At 42.8% G+C, this 27,872-nt stretch overlaps 1 protein-coding gene across 1 annotated transcript in view; it reads right to left on the bottom strand.

Annotated features, from left to right (window-relative positions):
• The window catches only part of dock3 (dedicator of cytokinesis 3), a 327,231-nt gene that overhangs the window by 226,812 nt on the left and 72,547 nt on the right, over positions 1-27,872 (bottom strand). The window contains exons 6-9 of the mRNA XM_055647822.1: positions 18,371-18,519; positions 10,683-10,767; positions 7,647-7,688; positions 4,461-4,615 (exon numbers count right to left, since the gene is read on the bottom strand). Of these exons, the coding sequence (XP_055503797.1) occupies positions 4,461-4,615; positions 7,647-7,688; positions 10,683-10,767; positions 18,371-18,519 (431 nt within the window). The remainder of the gene's footprint in view (positions 1-4,460; positions 4,616-7,646; positions 7,689-10,682; positions 10,768-18,370; positions 18,520-27,872) is intronic.

Raw genomic sequence — 27,872 nt, forward strand, 5'->3', positions numbered from 1 at the left:
TTCAACTAGCTACGACTGATTTCAGGAAAATTGGACACCGAATAGTGGAGAGTGAATATGACCTCCTTCGACCTCCCTTCGACTACGATGAAGACTATCTACGACTACCTTGGACTACCCTCGATTACCTACGACTAACATGCCGACTAAACCTACGAGTAAAAAAAGTATCGATTTTTTCCATGGCGACCTTTTTTTAACTCGCGGGCATTTTTTAAACATATTGAAACAAACACTGTGACCTAGCTGAGGCCTTGAGTACGCGGAGACCACTCTCGAGCATGAAGGAGAGATAAGAAGACCTCCTACAACCTCGAGTCGACCATGCTGTGAGTATGAGTCGAGGGCAAACTTGCCAGAACTCGCGGATTATGTCGCCCAAGTGGGACAGGCCCTTAATTTGTTTTTGCTGTCAAGAATCAATACCCAGGTACTCAAGATGCGCTGCTGAGTATGTACATCACACAACATTAGGTATTCTCCAGTGTACTATCAAGGAGCCTGTTAGATCCATATATTCTTAGATACTCTGAGTCCAGTGGTAACGTTTTAAAACCTTTTATTTAGGAGCGAGACATTCGAAGACAATGGAAAAGCATGCCCTTGTGAAATCCCTTCCCACCACAGTCCCACACCACCCTCACATATCCGGTTTCCAGGCCCCCATTTCCTCATCTTTAATATGGACGTTCAGTCACACTACACCTCCATCCCCCATCAGGAAGGCCTTAAGGCCCTCCCACTTCCTGCTTGACCATATACCCAGTCAATTTTCCACTACGAACATTCTCCTCCATCTAGCTGAACTGGTCCTCACCCTTAACAACTTCTCCTTTGACTTCTCCAAATTTCTCCAGGTCAAAGTGTAGCCATGAGCATTCGCATGGGCCCCAGCTATTTTTGTTGGTACGTTGAACAGTCTCATTTTCAGGCATATGCTGGCCCCCTAACTCTATCACTGCTACATTGACAATTGCAACGGGGCTACCTCCTGCACTAATGCAGAACTCATGGACTTTATTAATTTCATCACAAGCCTCAACCCTGTGCTCAATTGCACCTGGACTATTGCAGACACCTCCCATACTCCCACCTCCCATTCTTTACTGAACGGGGGTTCCACCCTTCTATCACGGGTGCGGCTCTCACACGTCGCCTCTGTATCCCAGAGTTCTCTCTTGCTCCCCCTCCCCCTAGTTATAACAGGGGCGATGTGAGGTTATCCACTTTGGTGGCAAGAACAGGAAAGTAGACTATTATCTGAATGGCGGCCGATTAGGAAAAGGGGAGATGCAACGAGACCTGGGTGTCATGGTACACCAGTCATTGAAAGTAGGCATGCAGGTGTAGCAGACAGTGAAGAAAGCGAATGGTATGTTAGCATTCATAGCAAAAGGATTTGAGTATAGGAGCAGGGAGGTTCTACTGCAGTTGTACAGGGCCTTGGTGAGACCACACCTGGAGTATCGTGTACAGTTTTGGTCTCCTAATCTGAGGAAAGACATTCTTGCCATAGAGGGAGTACAGAGAAGGTTCACCAGACTGATTCCTGCGATGGCAGGACTTTCATATGAAGAAAGACTGGATAGACTTGGCTTGTACTCGCTAGAATTTAGAAGATTGAGGTGGGATCTTATAGAAACTTACAAAATTCTTAAGTGGTTGGACAGGCTAGATGTAGGAAGATTGTTCCCGAAGTTGGGGAAGTCCAGAACAAGGGGTCAAAGTTTAAGGATAAGGGGGAAGTCTTTTAGGACCGAGATGAGAAAAACATTTTTCACACAGAGAGTGGTGAATCTCTGGAATTCTCTGCCACAGAAGGTAGTTGAGACCAGTTCATTGGCTATATTTAAGAGGGAGTTAGATGTGGCCCTTGTGGCTAAAGGGATCAGGAGGTATGGAGAGAAGGCAGGTACAGGATACTGAGTTGGATGATCAGCCAGGATCGTATTGAATTACGGTGCAGGCTCGAAGGGCCGAATGGCCTACTCATGCACCTATTTTCTATGTTTCTATGTTTCTCCTTGTCCTCACCTTCCACCCCAACAGCCATTGCTTAAAACACATCATCCTCCGATATTTTGATCACCTCCAAAAGGATCCCACCACTGTTCACATCCCCATTCCTTTCTGCTTTCCACAGAGACCATTCCCCCTGCACCTACCTGGTTCACTCATCCCTTCCCATCCGAACCACCCACTCCCCAGGGACATTCCCCTGTAACCGCAGAAGATGCAACACTGTCCTTATACCTCCTCCCTCACTCCATCCAGGGACCCCGCCATTCCTTTAAGGAGAGGCAGAGGTTTACTTGCACCTCTTCAAACCTTAACTACTGTATCCGGTGCTCCAAGTGTGGGCTCCTATATATCGGCGAGGATATGCATAGACTTGGCATTTAAGAAAGAACTCCAGATGCTGGAAAAATCGAAGGCAGACAAAAATGCTGGAGGAACTCAGCGGTTGAGGTAGCATCTATGGAGAGAAGGAATAGGCGACCCTGAAGAAGGGTCTCGACCTGAAACGTCACCTATTCCTTCTCTTCATAGATGCTGCCTCACCTGCTGAGTTCCTCCAGAATTTTTGTCTAACATAGACTTGGTGATCGTTTCGCTGAGCTCTCAGTCCACCTTGGCCTATGTGATCTCCCTCCACGCCCGGCCTTTTTCAGTCCTTGGTCCCCGGTGGGGGGGAATCAAGGACTGAAGAGGTCCGAGCGTGGAGAGGGACATCGGGTCACGGGAAGAGGTGACGGCTGCAACAGGCATTTGTGTCCGGCTGGAGCTGGAGCTGCATCTGTCAGAGATGGAGATGGAGCTGGAGATAAGGGGTAAGTGACGGATTAATACCTCCTGCAGCCGGCCTCGATGGCACGGTGGATAAGGTCCCCGAGCCTTCTCACCGGGCCCTTGTGCAGCGTCTGCCTCCGTCCACTTCAGCCTCCGTCCTAACCCTAGCCCTAACCCTAACCCTAACCCTAGCCATAACCCTATCCCTAGCCCTATCCCTATCAAGATTAGAGGATTTTTTTTTAAGGGTGATAAATATTTTAATTATAAATATCTACCATTTAAAAGTATTTTCATTTCACATAGATCCCCCATTAAATAAATATGCCGACTTGAAATTTCACAAGTAACCGTCGGGGCATGCGGTTTTCCGGGGGGTGGGGGGCATCGAACATCGGGGGAAAAAAAAAACACTTTATTCATTTAGGGTTTAATCTTCATTTATGAGGATTATGTTTATTAACAATATAGAAAAAAAAGAAATGCGATAGAATTACCAGGGCTCTCATTTAAATTTTGTTTCCCTGGTTCCAACCGGGCAACCTCCGCAGCTTTTTAGATTGCCAAATTACAGTTTAGGTGGTCATTTAAGACGGCTTGCATGACACGTGCGATAATGTGCTCGGACGAAGTGCATAGTTACCAGTCAGAACTATGGTCAATGAAGCATTCACAGATTATTTCTGCTTCAAATAAAGTCACAAACTAAACATATTCACCAACCAAGACATGATATATACCACAATGACATGCAGCAAAATTACAATACAGTATCTCATCTCTTTTTACACGTTGCAATGAATGCAATCTATTATTTCTTTCCACTTCCAAACAAAAATCTGGTTGGGTTATTCAGTGGATCAACCTTGGTGAGACCAAGTGCAGGCTTGGCGATCGCTTCACACAACACCTCCACTCAGTGCGCAATAACCAACCTGATCTCCTGGGTGCTCAGCACTTCAACTCCCCCTCCCATTTCGAATCCAACCTTTCTGTCCTGGGCCTCCTCCATGGCCAGAGTGAGAAATTCATCATTGGAAGCACACAATGGTTTACGGAGAAATCACTAACCTTACATGTATTATACCACGGTGCCAGATAATAAAATCATGGTGTTTTTTATCAAGATGTTGATTTTCAAAAACTATAATCCTGTCATAGAGTGTGCAATCAGGCTGGCATTTTACATAAATCACCAACCTGAGGTTAAAAAAAAAAATCTGATCTTTTGTAAATAAATTGAGTTGAATTGCACAGTCAGCCCAAATGCCAGAAAAATAGCCTTAGTTTAAATAGGAGGTGACATCGTCACCATTAATTACCATCTCTGTTTTACTTGAATCTTACACTGACTGAGTGACTAGAAATTACTTTGAGAATTTCCACTCTACTTGGAGCAAAGCCTGAGAAATTCAAACAGACCTGGTACTATAATTTAGCCAGATCTTTGACCACTGCAGCAGGGTAATGCTATGCATTTCTCTCAAACTGCAGTCTTTCCATGTTCCAAGAATGCTTTCTGTAAATTCACAACAGATTTGGATAGCATGTGGGGCCAGATATTTGTGGTCAATAATTGTCCCTTACATAAATCAAAACCAACTCCAACAGAGATGAAGTGAATTGTCTTGATGCTGCAAGCTGACAACTTGATGCCCTTAGGCTCCTACCTGATCTGTTTGCCCTCTCGCATGTCGAAAAGTGAGAAGAAGATGTCAGTATCTTCTCCAATGGTATGGTAGGTAAAGCTCTTCATGTTCAGGAAGAGATGGTGGGGTACAGGGATCCTGCATGTGTCGCCGTGTCGGTGCCGCATGGTGTCCGTCTGTTATAGAACACAGGAGAAAAACAGGTTTCTCAAAAATAGAATGGAAAGAGATTAAACATGTCCAACTACTACATAAGGAATTTAGATGTGTACTAGAAGAAAAGAAACGCAGGCTTATGAAGAGCGGGGAAGTTGCATTAATGGGATAGATCGTTTTTCCACTGAGCTGGCATCATGGGCTGAATGAATGCTGTCATTTTCAAATATTATGCCGTTTTCAAATATCTTCATCGTCTTTTTTATATTCCTTTTTATAATTCAAATATTGCAGATTATTTTTCACATGACCCATGTATTCACATTTCAAATAATGAACCAAACCATAGCTAGCATTTTATGTTCCTTGGCTATTAACAATCAACAGCAAATTAGAGCAATTGACAGTATCCATCAGTTGTGGCGGCACCTGATAGCAACCCAAGGTCATGACGAACCATCGGCTCCAGAGGGCGGCGTCTTGGTGGGGGAGGCGCGAGTCACGGGGTCGTTATCCGAGTTGTTATTTAAGGCCGGGCAACGCCCGTGTCAGCTGAGTAGGGAGCTGTATGCAGAAGAATAAACATGTCTAGAGCACACACTTGTGTCCGACTAATTTTTGGCTGGACTCCTGCCAGTCCCCGCCACAATTGGTGACCCCAGCTGCCCTGCAGTGTAATCCTGGAAGGGAAATTAAAAAAAAAGCATTCTGCCGCTGCCGCCTACAAGGCCAACGAGGCCGAACTCAACGCGGTCTCCCTGATGCTGCCTACATTTTGGACCTCGCAGCCGAGGGTTTGGTTTTGACAGGCCGAATCCCAATTTCACATCCGCGGTGTTACAGCTGACGATCCTCGCTATCACTATGTGGTAAGCACCCTTGACCAGCAGACGGCCGGTCAGGTCATTCCTTACCTGGATAACCTGCCGGTCGTGGGGAAACGCATCTGCTCATGAGCACCTGCCCTGCCCACTCTTTGAATTCACCTACCTGCAGCAGTTGCCACAAGACCTCCGCTAGCAGCTTGTGGGGGAGAGCTTTGAAGATCCCATCCAGCTAGCAGCCCTTGCTGATGAGCTGTGGATCTCTGACCAGCAGCAGGTGGGTGCGCTGGGGTACCTGGAGCCGCTGGAATCCGCAGAATCGCTGGACCAGATTGATTGAATTACCAGACTGGCACAGCAACCCAGGACCACGCCCATAAGAGGGTGATGCCCACAGGAGCCACAGACAAGACAAATGGCACAGGAGAGGAGGACAGCTGAGCCACAGACCAGACAAGTGGCACAGGAGAGGAGGATGGCTGAGCAGGACCCAGGAGATCCAAGGCCAGCCATGTTCATATCCGGGAAACAGCAGCGCCGGCCGCAGATAGCCACTGCGGTGGCCGGTAGGATCCATCGACTGTACGTCTGGGCATTGCCCCCATCTGGACTCGACCTTCGTGCTGGTAAGAGGGACCCCCCTTTAACTGCTGTGAATAGCAGTTCAATACACACATATGGCGTCCGCACGGTTCCTGTCATTTTTGGCGCGTGCCATTTCACCTGGCCGTTCATCATTGCGGACGTGGCTCAGCCACTGCTGGGCGCAGATTTCTTGCAGGCGCAGTCGCTCCTCGTGGACGTGAAGGGCGAACGTCTCATTCACGTGTCTACTTTTGAGAAAATCTCCTTTGCTCCACTGCACCGGTCAGCAACCCTGTAGCGATGGTGGATAATGTCTACGCCCAGGTACTGGCCGAGTTCCGGGACATTGTCATCCCCAAGTTCAGCTCGGCCTGCCTGAGGCATGGTGTCATGCACCATATTCTGACATCGGGTCAACCGCTCCACACACACGCCCGTTGACATGCTCCTGAAAAGCTCCTCATAGCAAAGGAGGAGTTTCGGAGTATGGAGGCCATGGGTATCGTTCGATGCTCCAACAGCCCATGGGCTTCCCCGCTGCACATGGTGCCGAAGGTGTCCAGCGGTTGGAGGCCGTGCGGGGACTACTGCCACCTTAACGAGGCCACGACCGCTGACCGTTACCCTATTCCCCACATACAGGACTTCTCAGCCCATCTGGCCAGGGCTAGGTTTTTCTCTAAGATCGACCTAGTCCGGGGATATCACCAGATCCCCGTGCTAACGGAGGATGTCCCCAAGACAGCAGTTATCACTCCGTTCGGGTTGTTTGAGCTCCTGCGTCCGCATCCTCAAGAATGCCGTACAGGGTTGAGGCAATCCACCAGTTCCCGCGGCCTGCTACGGTACGTGGCCTCCGGGAGTTCGTAGGGATGGTCACATTTTACCACCGGTTCGTTCCGGCGGCTGCCGAACTTTTGCGGCCGCTTTTTCAGTTGCTGACTGGCAAGCAGCGGCAGATACAGTGGGACGCTGTCGCCATGGCGGCGTTTGAAGGGGCGAAGGAGGCCTTGGCTTGGGTGACTATGCTCGTGCATCCGTCGGTCGACACCCCCACAGTCCTTACCGTGGATGCCTCGGACTCTGCTGGCGGCGGCGTTTTGGAACAGTCCGTTAACGGCCGTTGGCGGCCTCTCGCCTTCTTTAGCCGGCACCCGAGGGTTGCGGAGCAGCACTACAGTGCTTTTGACCGGGAGTTGCTCGCCTTACACCTCGCAGTGTGGCACTTCCAGTACTTCCTCGAGGGCCGTTCCTTCGTAGCCTTCAGGGACCATAAGCCCCTCACATTTGCGTTTGCGAATGTTTCGGATCCTTGGTCCGCCCGTCAGCAGCACCAGCTGGCAGCTATTTTGGAGTATACAACGGATGCCCAGGACATCGCTGGGAAATGCAACCTCGTGGCGGATGCTTTGTCCCGTCCGGCAATTGCAGCTATATGGACAAGCTTTGCATGATAATTATTTAAATCAGACAATGAAAGATGAGCTTCCTTTTCAAAATATTCATACATATATTCATTTGAAATATATGTTTCATGTAACGTGTATGTTTAGATTTGGTTTGCACTATTAATCAACTATAGGAAAAAAATACTTAGCAGTAGACACATTTAGAGAAAGGTTTTCAATTTCATGTGACATACCTGTGTGGTACTCTGCTGTATGTTGTGCCTACTGGATAAGTGCTGTCAAGGTAAAGAAAATACAATTAGAAAGATGATTTTTAAAAAATCTATTTCTATTCATATTGAGTATGATTCTTATAATACGACCAACTCCTGTAGTAGTATTGGATTTCATCTGAAATGTCAAATCATACCAGTTATTTGATCGTATAGGCATGAGAGTTACAAAATTTCACATTTAGGTTTCACGATAATCTTCAAGAAAGGCAAATTATAAAGAAAACAATTCTTAATATTCATAGTTCATTAAAATATTTCAGGTATAGAAACGCTTTACAAATGGTTATGTCACTTCCTCCCTTAATAAAGTTGCGTTAATCTTAACAATAATATTATGCCGTGTTAACTAACATAGGTAGCCTTTATTTTCCCTTCATTCGAGTTGCATTAATCTTAACAATAATATTATGCATTGTTAACTGACATAGGTAACCTTTATTTTCCCTTCATTTATAGATTATTCCCACACAAACAAATCTCTGCTCTGGAGAAAGTTACAACAACACAAACAATTCCAGATGTGCAACATGTTCAATTCCCCAAAATAACATTAAGATTTTTTAATGAGATATTACATACACATGCTTATTACCAACTTATTTAAATACTTTACTTTCCAATTGGCGTTGATAGCAGTAGTTTACAAGTACTGTCTGGAGATCAACAGATTTTTGGACAAAATGGGAATGAAGGATACAGGATTCTGAGTAGAAACCCAAGATCAGATCTAACTGGTCCAATTGAATGGTGTAGCAGGTCTAAATGGCCTATTAGCTGACTGCTTCTAATCCTTCAGCTTTACATGTATAAATAACAATTGGAGGCCTTTACCAATTGCAAGTATAACATAGAGCGTGGTGTATAATAATCGGCACAGGAAGCATATGTTTTAGTGTTAAAGAGGGAACTGCAGATGCTGGAGAATCGAAGGTTACACAGAAAAGCTGGAGAAACTCAGCGGGTGCAGCAGCATCTATGGAGCGAAGGAAATAGGCAACGTTTCGGGCCGAAACCCTTCTTCAGATGTTTTAGTCCTGCTATGAACTAGTTTATAACTGGGGTGTTCAAATTAACATATCCACCTGGCCCAAGATAAACTTCCAGTCTAAACTTTTAGAATAAACTCCAAAAGATGCTAATATTGGTCAGAAATAAAGAAAAAAAATGTTTCTACAAAATTTCAGATGATCTTTCAAATTAAACTTCTGCACCTCTGACACATGGGTTGATTTCTGACCTGCTCAGGTAGCAATGGGTATTACTCATATTTCTTCATAATAATATTGCGGGTCCGATCTAAGCTGTCAATGCAGACAGCAATTTTTTTTTTTTTTTAACTGTCTTTGAAATTAAAAGTTAATGTTAAGAATTAGTGATGTTAAGTGAGAAATAATTCAATTCAATTCAATGAAAAACAATGGAATCAATAAACTTGGCAGGGGGGGGGGGGGGGGGGGGGGGGGGGGGGGGGGGGGGCAGAGGCAGTTGGGCCAGGTGCAAAGGCATTGTGAGGTCAGCAGCTGGGCAACCTTAATATTTTTTTAAATATGTCAGTTTGGTTGTAAATTTTAGTAAATATCTTGGGAAATAATTGAGCAAATCGATAGAGGATTGAATTTTTGAAATCACAAGGAACATTTCTACCAGAAGATGTAAAAAAATCACTGTTATTGTAACATCAGCAGCTGGGCAGCGGTCAGATTTTTAAACTGACCGCTGCCGCTTCACACAAATCTGAAGAAGGATCTCGACCCGAAATGTCACCCATTCCATCTCTCCAGAAATGCTGCCTGTCCGGCTGAGTTAATCCAACATTTTGTGTCTATCTCTCATTTACTTCACGTGTTCGCTGGTTGAAATTAGAGCAAAGGCTTTGAACTAGACATAAATAACTAGAAAATTGATTAGAACAGAAAATGCTGAGCTGTCTAGACGATATCTGTGCAGAGACCTGTTAATTGTTTCCAATATTTTATTTTTTTACTTCAAATTCCCAGCATCTGCTGATTGCTGATACTCAACTACTGTTGGAAAACAGAAGTGGAAGAGAGCAGAAGTGGAGAAACATCCATTTTTTTTTTTCCAATCTATTTATGATTCTGGTTCGATTGCAGATGCCAGGTTGACTTAATTTATTGAATAGCCATTTTTGTTTTGACACAATAAAGAAATGTGCATTCTACTCAAACAGATTCTATCAATGTGGGAGAAAATATGCCCATAGACCTGCTTTCGTGCAGCCATTTGCAATTTTCATCATCGTCAGGATCTTTCTACTCTGCTCAATTGGTTTGGGAAAACATAAAGCTACACATTTTTTATAGGCAGCATGAACATATTCAAGTATCTTGACACACATCCCAGCAATCCTAGTTTGCCCCATTAACTGTTTAACAGTTAACAGAAATGTTTGAGAAAAATCTGGTGTTCTGCCAGAAGTGAGATTATAATGCTTTTTAGATAAAATAAATCTGATGACGTAAACCTAATTCACAATGACCAAAATAATTATTGTGCACAAAGCTTACAATTTCTCATTAATATATCTGCTACCTGAGGTATAAATAAAACTTTAGTTCTTATTTCTGGTATATCATTTTAAGCCATAGTTAATGAAATGACTTTCCCAAGTTTTTTGCAGTGCTGATACAGTGTCTAAATGTTTTGACAAGAATTTAAATATTGTAGAAAAAGTGAAAGGAAGTATTCTGATACATTATCTCTTTAATGAAATTTCTGTCCCCAGTTCTGGTGGATCATTTATCAATTTCTCTTGGACTCTTGCTCTTATGGAACCCATCCTGCTGATTTAGAAATCATTTTAGAAATCTACAGATTGCCTTCAACAATGAAAATGTTTGCAAGTCAAGATATATACAGCCACAATTCTGAATAATCAGTAGAGCTGGTCAGCTTGAATTTGTGATTTTTCCACAGCTAAACTCCATGATGCGTGGATGCAAAAAACACACAGGGATTGTTGTAAGTACTTACTAGTTTATAGAGATCTGCCACACTTATGTGTTCAGGATCAACCATTTCAAAGTCCTTCCTGGGTACCAGGTCCATGCCCATTTGCCTGATCAAGTCAGAGAAAAATATATCAGTGCACAAACAACAACAAAAACTATTTTTAACTCATAGTTTTTGGGCGCTTGACATTCAAAAATGTACACTCTTGCATAGGTTACATTAAGAGTATTGGAAGACATTATGTGGGACTGGGGTAGTTAACAGTAAGTGGCACATAGGACAAATAACTGGTGACTTTTGCACCATTATATATTTATACAGCTACAATTCTAAATGTCGATATTCCAGGATCCTAACAACTCAATTCAATAAGTCTGATGAACAAGCTACAAGATTGTCAGCAAATATATGAACTGAAAGTTTAGAAAACAGATTTACATTTTAAATTATTCCTTCACGTTCAGTTCTCAACCCTACTAACATTACATTAAAACACGTTTTGCTCTATTTAGCATCAATTTTCAACATTAATTATATCATCATATGTACTTTCTTCTTCCTTTGGTTGTTCATCTGGCACTAGTGCAACCTACTTTCTAGATGTATGTTCATCCGTAATCGTCTTTCATCAATGTTTTCATGTTATAGTGAATTTTGTTGGAAAGAATTGAAATTACTCCCATAAAATTATTGAAATTCTATGATCATTCCTTAAATAGTTGACATCTATTGTAATTTTGCCATGTTCTTGACAGAGCACACGTTGCCCAACATTAAAATCCAAATCATCTTTTTGCATGCTAAGCTAGTGTTTAATGGCAAATATGCTAGGTCTTAAGATGATTTCATATAGTAGTTAATGTGCAAATGTTCCCAGCTTCTAGATGTCAAAATCAATAATAGTCTCTCACAGATAAATCTGTCCTATTTACGGAGGCCAACCTCCAGTGACCCACTTTAAAAATCTGGTGCTAGAAATTGTATTGTTCATAAATAAACATGCTAAAACAGTGCTGAAGGGGTTAGCAGCAGTTTTCATAGTGTTGTTGCTGCCCGTGTTTCCTTTAGAATCATAAGAGCATAAGACATTGGAGCAGAATTAGGCTATTCAGCCCATTGAGTCTTCTCCGCCATTCTATCATGGCTGATATATTTTTTCCTCTCAACCCCATTCTTCTGCCTTCTCCTCCATAACCTTTGACACCCTTACTAATCAAGAACCTATCAATTTACACTTTGACAACCTCCATTGCCAAATGAATTCCCCAGATTTACCACTCTGGCAAAGTAAATTCCTCCTCATTTCCAATCTAATGGTATGTCCTTTTTGAGGCTGTGCCCTTTGGTCCTAGACTTTCACACCAGTGGAAACATCCTCTCCACACCCACTCTATCTAGGACTTTCATTAATCGGTAGGTTTCAATGAGAAAACCCTTGATCCTTCCAAACACCAGAGAGTACAGACGCAGAGCCATCAAACAATCCCCACACGTTAACCCAATTATCCCATGGATCATTCTCGTAAACCTACTTTGGACCCTCTCATACACCAACACATCCTTCCTCGGATATAAGGTCACAAACTGCTCACTATATTCCGAATGTGATCTGACAAGTACCTTATAAAGCTACAGCATTACATCCTTTTTATATTCGGTCCTCACCACATGAATTTGAACATTGCATTTGCCTTCTTTACTACCAACTCAACCTGCAAATTATTCTTTTGGGAATTCTACACCACCAATCCCAAGTCCTTTTACACTTCTGATTTCTGAATCCTCTCCCCATTTAAAAAAAATAGCCAATGCCTTTATTTCTCCTACCAAGGGGCATGAATAGACACTTTGCTAGTTTTCCTTCACATTTCATCTTTGCTCCCCTCATTGTTATTTAAGTTTCCATCTGTTGCTTTTTAAAATCTTCTCAATCCTCTAGCTTCCCACTAATCTTTGTGATATTATATGCCTTCATTTTTATGCTAACTTTGACTTCCTTCCTTTGTCAGCCAGTCGCCTCATTCTCCCCTTAGTATTTTTCTTCCTCTTATAACCATATAACAATTACAGCACAGGCCATCTCGGCCCTACAAGTCCGTGCCGAACAACTTTTTTCCCTTAGTCCCACCTGCCTGCACTCATACCATAACCCTCCATTCTCTTCTCATCCATATGCCTATCCAATTTATTTTTAAATGATACCAACGAACCTGTCGCCACCACTTCCACTGGAAGCTCATTCCACACCGCTACCACTCTCTGAGTAAAGAAGTTCCCCCTCATGTTACCCCTCTTTGACATGAAAAGATCCTGTGTCTTTTGAATTACTCCAAGAAACTGCCTATGCTGCTCCACAGTGAATCAATCAATTTTAGCCAGCTCCTCCCTCATTCCTCTGTAATTACCTATTCAACAAAAATACTGATACATCCGATTTCCGTTTCTCCCTCTCAAACTGCAGGTCATAAAATGATCATTGCCTCCTAATGGCTCCTTTAACTTAAGCTTCCTAATCAAATCTGGCTCATTACACAACACAACATCCTGAATTGCCTTTTCCATAGTGGGCTTGACCACAAGCTGCTTTAAAAAGCCACCTCAAAAGCATTCTACAAATTCCTTTTCTTGGGATCCAGTACCAATGCACTCTACTTCCATGTTGAAATTCCCCATGACCACTGAAACACCGGGGTGGGAGATTGCAACCTTCATGTGGTCCACCCTGTTGACTAAAACAATCAACCTGATGTGCACAAACAAGATTAAATAAAACAAGTTGACTTACAACTTTAAGCTGTGCATGCTATTAGCAAGAAGAAGACTGAAACACTGTCTTTCTTATACTTGCAGTTTGTTAACTCTACCCACAAGGATTCTACATCTTCTGATTGTATGTCGTTTCACACCTCTATATCTTTTGCCCGATGGGAGAGGCGGGAAGAGGGAGTGACCAGGGTACGAATCGTCCTTGATTATGCAGCGGGCCTTGCCGAGACAGCATGAGGCATAAATTGAGTCAGTGGAAAGGAGGTTGGTTTGTATGATGGTCTGAGCTGTGTCCACAATTCGCTGCAATTTCTTGCGACCTTGGATGGAGCTGTTCCCAAACCAAGCAGTGATGCATCATGATAAAATGCTTTCTATGGTACATCTGTAGAAGTTGGTGAGAGTTGTAAGGGACATTCCTAAAGGGCCTGTCCCACTTAGGCAATTTTTCTGGCAACTGTTAGTCGTAGCAGGTTGTCGAAAAATCAGCGACTGGACCCCCCCCACGACAATGTCTACGACAAGCTACAACAACCTACCACCTAACTGACGTCAAGCTACCAAAAACTGGCGTCCCAATGGTCGTGACTTAGGACGTCCACCTATGACCACAGCTACGACAACCTACAACGACACCTACGATAACCTACGTCCACCCGTGACAAGCTATGACAAGCTACGGCCCTGTCAGCGACAACTGAGGACAACTGAAGACATGTGACGTCATTTTGGCCTCTAAAACAATGGAATCACCCAGTTTTCCTATAAAACGGGTTGTTGAGTGCGGTTTCGAATCATTCTGCATCATGACTACCACGGAGCAATATCATAGGGCATTGCTCTTATTACAAGAAGAAGAAGCCCTGCTGTTTACAACAACCCTCTTGCTTAAAGATCTGCAAGACAGAAGGTCAAGAAGAATGGTGAAGAGGAAGCCTGAGAAGAGGTCTGTGTGGTTGAAGGCCTTGTCCCTGAAGAGACACAGGTTGGGCCAGTATGAAAACCTGATGACTGAGCTTCAACAAAAAGATGAGGCTGCCTTCAGAAACTTCACTAGGCTCCCCCCTGAGCTGTTTCAGGTGCTGAAGACACGGGTGGGCCCACTCCTGGAGAAAAAGGAGACCTCCATGAGGAAGCCACTGGAACCAGGCCTGTGCCTAGCAATCACCCTCCACTACCTGGCATCAGGAGAAGTACAAGAGCCTCACCTACAACTTTCTTGTGGCCCACAACACCATCAGGAAGGTTGTCCGAGAGACCTGTGAGCCAACATCAATGCTTATGAAAATGAAGTCATGGCCTGCCCTAGTACCCATGAGTGGAAGAGAGTGGCGCAGGTAGGCCGATCTAACCTCTGCATCAGTCACCCTGGGGAGAGGCACATTTGAGTCTGAAGGGCCAGGTGTCACTGCCCTGTTGGTCTTCTGCTCTTATTCAGACCTTGCCACATTCTCTGTGTGTCCGAGTGATTATACTGGAACTCAAGTTTGTCCTTTGCGGAGATCATAATGAGCCTTTTTGTACCACTCGGGATTGTAGGATTTGTATGCAGCAGACCTTGCCTTAACCTGTGAATGCACCTCCGGGTTCATCCATGGTTTCCGGTTGGGGAATACTTGGATTGAGTTTGTTCGCACACAGTCTTCCACGCACTTGCTGATGAAGTCAGTCACGGCAGCGGCGTACTCATTCAGGTTTGTTGCGGAATCCTTGAATATGGACCAGTCCACTGACTCAAAACAGTCGTGTACGATATCATCTGTGTCAGTTGATCAGAATTTAATAACTCTCTGTACTGGCTCCTCCTGCTTCAATTCTTGTTTGTAGGCAGGGAGCAGAAGCACAGCTAGTTCATAAAATCATAAGGAATAGGAGTAGCATTAGGCCATTTGGCCCATCAAGTCTACTCTTTCATTCAATCATGGCTGATCTATCTCTCCCTCCTAACACCATTCTCCTGCCTTCTCCCATAACCTCTGACACCTGTACTAATCAAGAATCTATCTATCTCTGCCATAAAAATATCCACTGACTTGGCCTCCACAGCCTTCTGTGGCATAGAATTCCACAGATTCACGACCCTCTGACTAAAGAAATTTCTCCTCATCTCCTTCCTAAAAGATCGTCCTTTAATTCTGAGCCTATGACCTCTAGTCCTAGAATCTCCCACTAGTAGAAACATCCCCTCCACATCCACTCTATCGAAGCCTTTCACTATTCTGTATGTTTCAATGAGGTCCCCCCTCGCTAAAGTCCAGCGAGCTCAGGCCCAATGCTGACAAATGCTCATCCTAGGTTAACCTACTCATTCCTGGGATCATTCTTATAAACCTCCTCTGGAATCTTTCCAGAGCCAGCACAACCTTCCTCAGATATGGTACACAAAATTGCTCACAATATTCCAAATGTGGCCTTACCAGCGCCTTTTAGAGCCTCAACATTACATCCCAGTTTTTGCATACAAGTCCTTTTGAAATAAATGCTAGATACTGTATGATGGTATAGAGATAAAGGGTATGCGATTGAGCCCAGGACATGCGTCTTTTACACAAAGCATCATTACATGGATAGGACAGGTTTGGAGGGTTACGAACCAAACGTGGGCAGGTGGGGCTAGTGTAGCTGAGACATTTTGGCCAGTGTGGGCCTGTTCCATACTATATAACTCTATGACTCAATCATAACTTTTTGGAATTTCTGATAAGAAGGCTCTAGATGCTCAGTTGTTGAGAATATTAATGTTAGCATTGATAGATTCTGAGATATGGCAAAGAGGACTGGAGGGAGAGGATCACACATGATCTTAATAAATGGCACAGACTTCTTGAGCCATTTGGTCAGTGTCTGTTTTTATGTCTGATGCAGTTATAAACGTAAAGAGCTATCCTTTGTATCTTCAGAATCCCACTCAGTGACAAATACATTACTGTGTGGTGAGCCTAAAAGGAGGGAAGTAGAGATGAAATTCAAAAAGATTTTTGTCAGTGTCTGCTGGATTGCACTCATGAATTTAAATACAGGGATTTTTTTAGTCTTTTGTGGACTCCTCTGATGTACAGATATTGGCAATATTGTGTATTTACCTCTACAAGAACAAAACACTGCCAACATTCTGTCACTGTAATGAATTTGTTCAGTCAGCTGTCAAATATCTAACGGCATCTCACTTCAGTGACCGACTATAATGATGAATTTTGATCGGCTAATTAGCCTGTAGGAGGTGGTTATCAAATTACTTCCTTTCCAGCAGGAGTTGCAAAGCAACATTAGAATTCAAGCCATTTTTCCTCTTGTGTATCCCAAAAACACAACCAAGGGGTATGACATAGTTACAAGAAGGATTATTTGGGAGCAGCCTTTCAGATAAAGCATGTATTAATATTATATAGATAAAATAACAGTGGAGATCTTGAAGATGTGTTTGGTGATGGAGAAGAATGAGAATGCCACCACTATGATCAATGTGTCTTCGGGTTCTATTTCGGAGACCAACATGCAACATCTAAAGTGACAAACTGTGCAGTACTGAATGAGGAGGCACTGTCTTTTGATTTATAAGAATTAAATACTGACTATCTGTTCTCTCAGATGCATATAAATGATCCTGTAATACAATTTAAAAGTAAGTGATTTCTCCCTGATAAGGTTCTTATTATTTGTCTTTGAGTAGATTTAGGCTGGCAAAGTGGCGATGCAGTAGAGTTGCTGCCTTAGAGCGCAGAGACCCAGGTTCGATCCTGATTACGGGTGCTGTCTGTATGGAGTTTGTACGTTCTCCCTTTGAGCATGTGGGTTTTCTCCAGGTGCTCCTGTTTCCTCCCACATTCTAAAGACATTTTTAAGGGAGGTTAGTTGGTTAATTGTCTTCTGTAAATTGCCCCTAGTGTCCTGTGATAACGGGTAATCAGTGGGCTGAAGGGCCTTTTCCCACAATATTTCTCTAAAACTAAATGTTATCAATATGATGTTCCCAATTGTGGACTTCCGTGCAGACGAGGGAGAAAGTAAGGGTTATTTTATGCTGCATCTGAGGTGGTGGTGTTAAGAGAGGTTTTAAAAGTCAAATGGCTATATTTATTCTTGAAAAGATAATTATTTTCAGTTTATATAAATAAAACATAATTTCTATACTCTACAACATTGATTAATTATGACCACACATTAGCAACTATTTTCTACTCAAAAGTTGCTGGGAAAAGAGTCACCTGTAGTTATGGTGAGATTATGACACCAAAGATGTAGGCAGAGAGTTGGTGAACACCTCTGCTAGGCCTACATGATTTCCTAGTTGCGAAACACTTTAACTCCCCTTCCTTCTTTAATTAACCTACCCACAGCTGACCAACACAAATAGCTATCAAATAAGATTCACTGTATAGTTGTAAATATATTTAATGAATTCATAGATCAAAAAATATTACAAATAGAAGGTTGCTAATTATAGCCCATTGAGTCAGCAGTAAATTCTCTACTACCACAAATAGCTGACTCCATGCTAATGCTTAATAAAGAATTTGATGTTATTGAAAGGCACATGAAGCTTCCATCAAAATATGCAACTCTAGAAATAATCCTGTTGAAATTCACATGCGATAGGCAGTTAGAGAAAAATTGGCAGATACAAAGAAATCACAAGTTAGACATCGATTATCTGAACCCTAATATTTTAACTATTTTCTTTCCTCAGATAAGTCACATTTCAAAAGCAGGGCTATAATTTACCACTATGTAAAGATTAACTACACTCTCATAATTGAGACAAAAGAAAATCATTCACATTTTAAAGAATTTGACTTTGGTTTTTAGGTCGCGTAACACACTCATATACTGTATTGTTCTGATCACTGAAAGAACATTTTTAACAAGACGATTATGGGCGATGATATGAATAGTCAGCGTTGTATAAAATACTCACTACAACCAAATTATCTGAATGAACTTACTCATTGCCCCAGTCCAAACGGACTGTGATGTGCCGCTTGACATCCCGGATTTGGTCCTTGGTAAGATGACCAGATAGAAGCTGCCTCCGCAAGTCAATCAGCTCGTTCATTACATGTCGCAGTTTATAAAATAAATCCACCTTGTGTTTCTATGGAAGGCAAAAATATAAATAATTTAAACTATTTGTTAATTTGTTGATTAATTATCTGTTTAACTTTATATAACTGTATTTAACTTTAACTGTTTAATATGTGTTTCTCTTTAACCAGTACACTTGCGACATTTTGACCACACTCATCCCACTAATCAAGGGAGGGTAAGAATCCAAGAATTTTCCGCACCACAGAGCAAACTAAATGTGATTTTTTTCTGACCATAGTCAGGATCGAACCTGGATCTCTGGTGCAGTAAGGCAGCAACTCTACCGCTGTGCCACTGTGTGTCTGCTATTTCTTGTTAATTATTTATGGGTTTCTATGATTACACTGTCTTCGAACTAGAACCTTTTAATTAGAAAGACCTGTTTCTATAGTCAGCCCAAGCTAGATTTGAAAACTCATTTGAGTAACCTTCCGTAATGTATAATTCCAAAGGACACACAAACATTTACAAATAGACAACATGCTATTAAGATATGGATCAGAGGGTTTTGTATTGTTAAGTATCATCAAGCCTGAGATAATTTTGGAATCTGAACGTCACAGACAAGGAATTCAAAAAAAGTTTAGATAGAATGTTTGAACTGTGCATGTAAAGCTTTGACTAGGTTACCAGTGCAATGTGTCGTTTTGGGTCCTCCATTTTAATTATCTCTCCCAGCAGATATCAATGCCAACTATAGCAATTCTAACAGCATTTAATTTAAGTTAGAGATACCGCACAGAAACAGGCCCTTTGGGCTACCAAGTCCATGCTGACCAGCGATCCCCACACAATAACATTATCCTACACACACACACACACGGGGCAATTTACAATTATTACCAAGCCAATTAATCTACAAACCTGTATCTCTTTGGAGTGTGGGAGGAACCCGGAACTCCCGGAGGAAACCCACATGGGGAGAATGTAAAAATTCCCTATAGACAGCACCCATAGTCAGGATCAAATCCGGGTCTCTTGGAAGGCAGCTATGCTTACTATTATACCACTACCGCTTACCACTATACCACCACCACCACCATTTCTAATAATTTTAATGCAAGCTTCATTTTTAAAAACAATATGCCTAGATATTGGTTTGCCTTATTTCAGGAGTGGGAAAAAAAGCCTTTACATCTAATTTAATGTTTACAGCCCTCTCAGTGATTGTAACATTGTTTGTAAGTTGTTATGCAAAAATAAGAGGTGCTGTTTCTCTTTGTGTGTGGCATCACTCTGGCATTGATTACTATTAAAACAAAGTACTTGTGTTATAACTCCAGGATAAACACTCAACCAAACTAAAGAGCTAGATAGGGCTCTTAAAGATAGCAGAACAGGGGATATGGGGAGAAGGCAGGAACAGGGTACTGATTGTGGATGATCAGCCATGATCACATTGAATGGCAGTACTGGCTCGAAGGGCCGAATGGCCTACTCTTGCACCTATTGCCTATTGTCTATAACCAAGCCCAAAGCCAAAGTAGTATCTGAAATGCTTATACACACACTCATGCTACAGGGCAATAACTAACTCCATATACAATAGTAAGCTATCTATATGTTAACAAGCACATCAAAACTAATTGTGTAGATGCCAGTATATCATTGAGGTTATCAAGCGGGCACCTCCCTTCACTGGCGTTTCATTTAGTTAGGCCCACAACACCTTGGGAAGGCTCAATAGTTAGTTCTGTTGCCCCAGAACCACCCCCCCCCCCCCCCCCCCCCAATACCTGCTCTCACCACCTTTGCTGCCAGTATCTACCAAATAAAGGAAACGACAGATGATTAATTCACTTAAATAAATGCTAAACACTCATATCCTTTCTCAGACTTATCATAACCCATTATTAAACAATTGTCGCACCACAAATATCAACCTCACATATAAAACTTGGATACACTTACTAACAATGTTACAAAATTTTCAGATTTAAAAAATCAAGTCTGCAATTTATCCCATCAGATAAAGCATAAAAAGAAGTTTAATTTGACACCTAATTCACTTTCATATCTTCCGTATTAAAAACGTTATGGCCATTTTCATACTCAGAAATTAGCATCTTATTCCCTATTGCTTTTCCATTGACTTAACACAAAAACTGTGATTGAGGACAGTCAAAAGCCCATAACTTTCTTAAAAATTAAGAGAACTGAAAGACATTTTCAGTTATTATAGATTGAAGCATTCTGAAACAAATAGGAAACAATCTTACTTGGATGACCTGAAATTAAAGCATATAATTAGTTAGTTACCCAATTGTAGCCAATTACACAATTCAATTACTAGATCTAAACATCTATCCATTTCTTAAGAAAAGATCAACATTTTTAAATAGCCTAAGTGTCCAAATAACATACACACAAGAATTTACAATATAACATGATTTTTAAATCTCATTGTCATGGATTTATAGGCCAAATGGAAGGAATTTAGTGTTTAATACATGCAAATTAATGGCCATTTAAATCATCTTTCGAGGGCATTCGATCCAATTTGTAATCCCAGCTACAATGACAGATGTGTACAGCAATTCGTTCTTCCCCCGCACAATTAAAGCATGGAATAATCTCCACCCTACTATAGTTACCCAACCAGATGCAACTAAATTTAAAGTAGCTATTTCTTCCCAATAACCCTTTCTGGCTTAAGTCCTCTCTCCACCACCTCCAGTTTAAATTCCATTTGGAATATTTTGGAGGACCAAGAAACCAAGAAATCTTGCGAGTGGGTTTTTCTGGAACGCGATCATTTGGAACGTTGCGGTTGCAGTGAATTTGAACCCCATATCGGCATGAAAAATACTGCCGGTTCGGATGGGCTCCAAGTCACCTTCTCACAACTTAAAATTTTGATTAAAGGGATCTTAAGAAGCACTTTTTAATGTAAAAATAAACAGCCTACCTTGCCTTGTCCCCTACGTGAGATCCATCCCGTTGTCGGCATTCGCGGCTTTAGAAGATGATTTTTAATTTACTATAGCAATTAAATGATCCAACTTAGTTTAAAAATAACTGCAGAGAACGAATGTCGCAACGATTTTTCGTCAGCAACTAAACAGGCTGAACAACATTGATTTCAATAGCCTGGAGAAAACGGCGTTTTAAACCCGTCCCCCTCTCAAAGGCGCCAAAGTCGCGCACACGGGCAGTGACAGAAATGCAGCGCCGCTGAAGGTAAGTTTTGCAACATACCCACACTTACAAGGAATAAACCTACTGCACATTATACATTTCCTTTCTGCCCCCAACTCACCAAATTCACCTACTGCCTTGCTCTGCTGCCTCCGACATCTCCTTTGTGACCTGACACAAACTTTGTCTGCAAATTCCTAAAATTCCTAATCTCCAAATAGTGATGTGGTTGATCACACTATGAAACCTCTACAACCCTCCTCTACCATACGTACTCTTGCTTTCCATCCTCACTGCACAACTTCTGCAACTTCCCCATTGCATTCTCTTCATTGCAAGTAGATCCTTCTCTGGGTAAGAACATCAAACTCAAGCTGTAGATTCAACAATGACATTTTTATTCCTGTACACAAATCCTCTCATACAAAGACAAATATACAATTTGCCTTGCTAATCCAGGGCTCGAAATTAATGGTTGTCCAGTTGCCAATGGCCCACCGCCGGGCAACCTAAAAGCTGTGTCATTTTGTCCGGCTTGGCAAGCACCCGGGACACATGCCGTTCAACTCTGAGTGGGCCCCCCTCTTTATCTCTCTTTTTGTCACTTTCCGTTTGCCATCCGTGTCCGGGCCGCTCCTCATCTGCCGGCATGGCCGGCCGCCTTGCACATGCGCACTGACACAACCTGTACATCCACCCCCTGCACTTGCGCACAACCACGGCCAGCACATCATCGGCCGCCATGCACATGTGCACTGCCATGGCAACTGGTCAACGCCGGGCACTTTCTCCCTCCCTTTACATTGTGGGAGATCTGGACGCTTTTGCTGTCCGGTCGCCGCCTCGCCATGACTGCTGAAAACCAATGCAGAATCACTCCCTGGAGCTGCAGTAACGCCCTAGAGTAACTCTTGCTTCCTGGTTTCCTGGTCCTCCAAAAAACATTCCAAAGGAATTTAAACTGGAGGTGGTGGAGAGTCCACCACCAAATTCTGAACAATAACAGCCTATTGCACTTACTGTTTATTTATTGTGTATATATATGGTCTATGGTATATAGGCATACTGAACTTTTACCTCCTGTTCTATATTATGTTTACATATTCTGTTGTTCTGCAGCAAGCAAGAATTTCATTGTTCTATCTGGGACACATGACAATAAAACTCTCTTGACTCTTGACTTGGACTAAAGCAAAAAAGGGTTCTTGGGGAAAAAAGAGCTACCTTAAATTTAGTTGCATCTGGTTGGGTAACTATGGAAGGGTGAAGACTATTCCATGCTTTAATTGTGCGGGAGAACTCCATGGAGCAGCCAGCATCTCTGGATAGAAGAAATTGGGTGGACGTTTTGGGTCGAGACCCTTCTTTAGACTCCCTCTGGTTTAAGTGTTTTTAGTTTAATTTAAAGATACAGCGTGGAAACAGGCCCTTCGGCCCACCGAGTCCACGCCGACCACCAATCACCTGTAGACTCGTTCTATCCCACACATTAGTGATGTCAGTCAAGAGTGTTTTATTCTCTCACCTCCCAGTAAGAACAATGAAATCCTGACTTGCAGAAGCACAACAGAATATGTAAACAACATAGTACTCGGTAAACAATATAATAAATAAGAAAACAAAACGGTATATGAATATATAACTGTGTGTGTGTGTGTGTGTGTGTGCGCGCATAATTTATATGCCCACACGCACACAATTTCCCTACTGGGATTAATAAAGTTCTATCGTATAGTGTGGTGTGTGTAGGAAGGAACTGCAGATGCTGGTTTAAACTGAAGATAGACACAATAGGCTGGAGTGACTCAACAGATCAGACAGAATCTCTGGACAAAAGGAAAATATTGGGTTTGGTTCTGAAAAAGGTTCCTGCACACCTTTGGAATGTGGAAGGAAACAAGAGTACCTGGCAAAAACCCATGCGATCAAAGGGAAAAGGAGCAAACTATACAGACAGTACCCATATTCAGGATCAATTCTGGGTCTCTGGCATTTTTAGGCAGCAACATTATGGCCAATGTACTGCCCCATAATCTTGAACTGAATTAAAACATACAGTAGCTGTAAAGGGGGACATAGCTCCCATATTTTACAGTGTGAAAGATACATCTTCTAAATGCGCTGGGACGCATCCTCAGTGATGTGACCTGGGGTCATCAGGTGTTTCGGGTCACACAACATCAGACACCCTCTTCCAGGCGACCCAGTCGGCGTTGATCAAGCCCCGACTTGCGTCCCAGCAGCAGCCGCCCACGGATCAGCCCTCTTAATCCAAAGCAACCTAGTGGCTTTCTCTGCAGCTTTGCTTGCGGATTGAATGGCCCTCTTCTTTGCCATCCCTGTAATTCCCAACTGGTTGAGGACTTTGCAGAGTGAGCGTCCTGCAAAGCCTCTACAGCCCACCTCTATGGGCTCATAGTATATCTTCCAGACTCTGTCCTGGCACATCCCCACCAGTTCCTGGTACTTTGCGTGTTTCCTCTCATTAGCCTCTTCAATATGCTCTTCCCAGGGCACTGTCAACTCCAGAATGATCAGCTGTTTTGTCACTTCGGAGGCGATGATCATGTCTGGCCGGAGTGATGTTGCTGTGATGTGCTGTGGAAATTTCAGCTGTTTTCCAAGATCGACATGCAGCTGCCAGTCAGTGGCTGTGTAGAGGAGGCTCGTCCTTGTTTTTGGTTGTGGTTGGGGCTTCTCTCCATCTTTGACAAAAGTGATTGATTTATTTGGGGCATGGTGGTGTTTGCTGTTACCGATGGCAGTGGCTATGCTCTCAGCAACCACCTTGAGCACCTGGTCATGGTGCCACCGATAGCGACCTTCCCCAAGAGACTTTGGGCAACTGCTGAGGAGATGTTCTAATGATCCTCTTCCAGAGCAAAGTGGGCAGGAAGGTGTCTCGCTCTTGCCCCAGACGTGGAGGTTTGCTGGGGTTGATAAGGCATCGTAGACAGCTTGGACAAGGAATTGGATGCGCTGGAAGTCTGTCTGCATGATGTTTGCCCAGGTAATCCTGCGCTGCGGTGTGCTCTCCCACCTTGTCCACGCTCCCTGCTGCCTGAGCCCCACCGTCCTGCTCACACGCTCTTCCTCCACACCTGCTCGGACCTCTTCCTGGATTAGATGATGTCTCTCCTTGCCCCGGGCCTTGCCAACCGGTCTTACAGAAGTATCCCATACCCGCTCTGCCAGCTGCCATGACTCCCACCAATGCCTTTTGCCTTAGGCGTGACTCTGCCACCACCACTACTTTCTCCGCCCTCCATTTCCTCCCTGTTCTCACCTCGATGCCAGCCGATGACACATTCTGGTCACTGGAGTCCCTGTACTGCAGAGCTTCTCTTGTTCGCGCCACCATAAACTCTTCTGTGAGGCCACTTAATGGGAGCTGCAAGATGTTACTGGTCCCATACAGTGGTTTAAAAACACTGACATCTTCAACAGTTTATTAAACAGATTACAGAAGCTTCTTCGAGTATGCAAAGAGGAAGAGGGTACCAAAAGTAAATTTTTGATTGGTATCGAGAGACTGGGTGATGTTGAAGAACTTGGCATTGAACCTCAATGAATATGTTATGGCTTTGTTTCATCGACTCAAAATACCTATAGCATATTATAGTATTTGGTTGCTTGCAAATTTTTCATTTTTGCATTAATTCACCACACCCATTTTTGGTCTTTGATCTTTCTTATCATGTTAGTTTCTTCTATCTATCTGACAGCTGGGACTTTTATTCCCGTGCTTAGAAATCGATATCCCAATTTTCTCTGTAGTTATGCCGTAAAGTGACTCTTTTTGTATGATCAATTTTATTGCATTGTCTGATTTGCAGGAAACACACAATGTTTATCTTTGCTAACTATACCTTGCAATCTAAAATAATCCCTAATCTGATTACTGCCTATCCTAACGTGACCTAATTTACCATTATTTTGTTGGCCTATTTTCTATCATCCTTCTCCAGTATGTAAGGCTCGTTGGTTAATAATATTCCAAACCTACCCAATTTTCATATAATTTCCAAAAATTCCTCCATGAGGGAATGTATTACTAAGTATGTATTCCTATATCAGGAAATGTATTAATAAAAACTCAATCTCAGCCATCTGGAGTGGTGACACATTTACACAATGTGTAGAGCCACAGTGCTGCCCAAAATGGTGCTATGTCTTTTATTGCAGTTTTAGCTGTAACCACAGTAGCTGTAAATGGGGACATGTAGCTCCCCGACTTTCCCTGACCCCCACCTTTGTGGGTGGGGGGTTTGTGGGTGTGTGGGTGTGTGGTCGGTCGATTAAGCTTGCAGTTTCATCGCTGACGGTCAATCCAGCTCGAGGTTTTCCAGGCGATTGCCCTCGAGCTTGGAGGTCGAAGACAGTCGCTGTAAAGTCGGGTCAGTGGGACAGGCTCTTTAGGACCTCCTGGCGGCTCACCTACGGCTTGAGAATTCTCGCTCCTCTCCATGGCGGCTTCATGCTAGTCGCTGTTAATTTTTCAACGTTGAAAAATTCACGGCGACCATAATGAGGCCGCCACTAGTTCCCAGAATGCGGGAACTGCTCATGACCATGAAGGCGACTCCCCGGCAACCACCTGCGAACATGTGGCGACTGTATAATCTCCTGCAGTCACCTAAAAAGTCGCCTAAGTGGGACAGGCCCATTAGGACCTAAAATGTTTGCATCAGAACATCCCTTATTATTCTGTCAAATAATAGAGATCCAGGCTGTTTAACCTCTCCTAATAAAGAACTATCAGAATTAGGAGAAAATATTTAAGGCAAAGAAACAAGCTCCACTGGACCTTTTCTAATATCCTTATCCCATGAACTAGCCTGGTGAATCTCCTTTGGATTGCCACCGATGCCACTGTCTCTGCACTGGGCTGTTAATTACAGCTCCTTCAATAGTCTTCCTGTATCATTCTATTATCTTGTATTAGCGGTGTAGCTATATTATTAAACATAAGTCTGATCATACACTCACTTGGCTTTCAGGACATGCACTTGTGTCATCAATAAGCATCAATCAAGGATCATAATACACAATGAAACGGCTGAAACTCACTCATTTTTTAAGGAGGCCTGATTATTCTCTATCTTCCAGCTTTAACATATTGAGCACATCCAAAGCTATTCTGTCCATAATCCCAACTCATAAAATCTGTTGTTACCCAAAAATGCTGGAGAAACTCAGCGGGTGCAGCAGCATCTATGGAGCGAAGGAAATAGGCAACATTTCTGCATTTTTGCATACCTTCGATTTTCCAGCATCTGCAGTTCCTTCTTAAACATCATAAAATCTGTTTTCTTGTCATCATTATAGAAACATAGAAACAGAGAATTAGGTGCAGGAGTAGGCCATTCGGCCCTTCGAGCCTGCACCGCCATTCAATATGATCATGGCTGATCATCCAACTCAGTATCCTGTACCTGCCTTCTCTCCATACCCCCTGATCCCCTTAGCCACAAGGGCCACATCTAACTCCCTCTTTATGCTTTTTGACTTCCAATGATACCTGGTCCATTTAAAAATTCTCAACGTCCTTTTCTGATGCTTCATGGGATCTGTCACGTGGTTGTAGATATTTTGAGATTGCTATATTCTTTCATTTCTAACATCTTCCAAATCATCATCTGACACAGCATTTGAATGCAGATCTCTCTGCTTTGTTAGTATAAATCCCTGGATTATAAATTGGTAATTTAACTGCTGTGCATCCCTAAAAGCTTCTTAAGAAGCATATTTTCACTTGTAAAACATTTTGGTATGTTTTACTGTTAAAGATACTACTTGGACGCATTACATTAAATTTATCAAAGTTATGAAGATGAAGGCAAGAGGTATAGAAGTGTGAAAACGCACACCTCCTGATTCAGGGACAGTTTCTTCCCAGTTGTTATCAGGCAACTGAACCATCCTACCACGAGAGTCAAGAGTCAAGAGAGTCAAGAGTCAATTTAATTGTCATTTGGACCCCTAGAGGTCCAAACGAAATGCCATTTCTGCAGCCATACATTTCACACAAATAGACCCAGACACAACATAATTACATTTTACATAAACATCCATCACATAGCTGTGATGGAAGGCCAAAAAAAACTTATCTCTTAGATAAAACTTAGAGAGCAGTCCTGAACTACTATCTACCTCATTGGTGACCGTTGGACGATCATTGATCGGACTTTATTGACTTTATCTCGCACATTATTCCCTTAT

Source organism: Leucoraja erinacea, chromosome 16, assembly GCF_028641065.1.
Source record: "Leucoraja erinacea ecotype New England chromosome 16, Leri_hhj_1, whole genome shotgun sequence".
NCBI classification, from domain to species: domain Eukaryota; kingdom Metazoa; phylum Chordata; class Chondrichthyes; order Rajiformes; family Rajidae; genus Leucoraja; species Leucoraja erinaceus.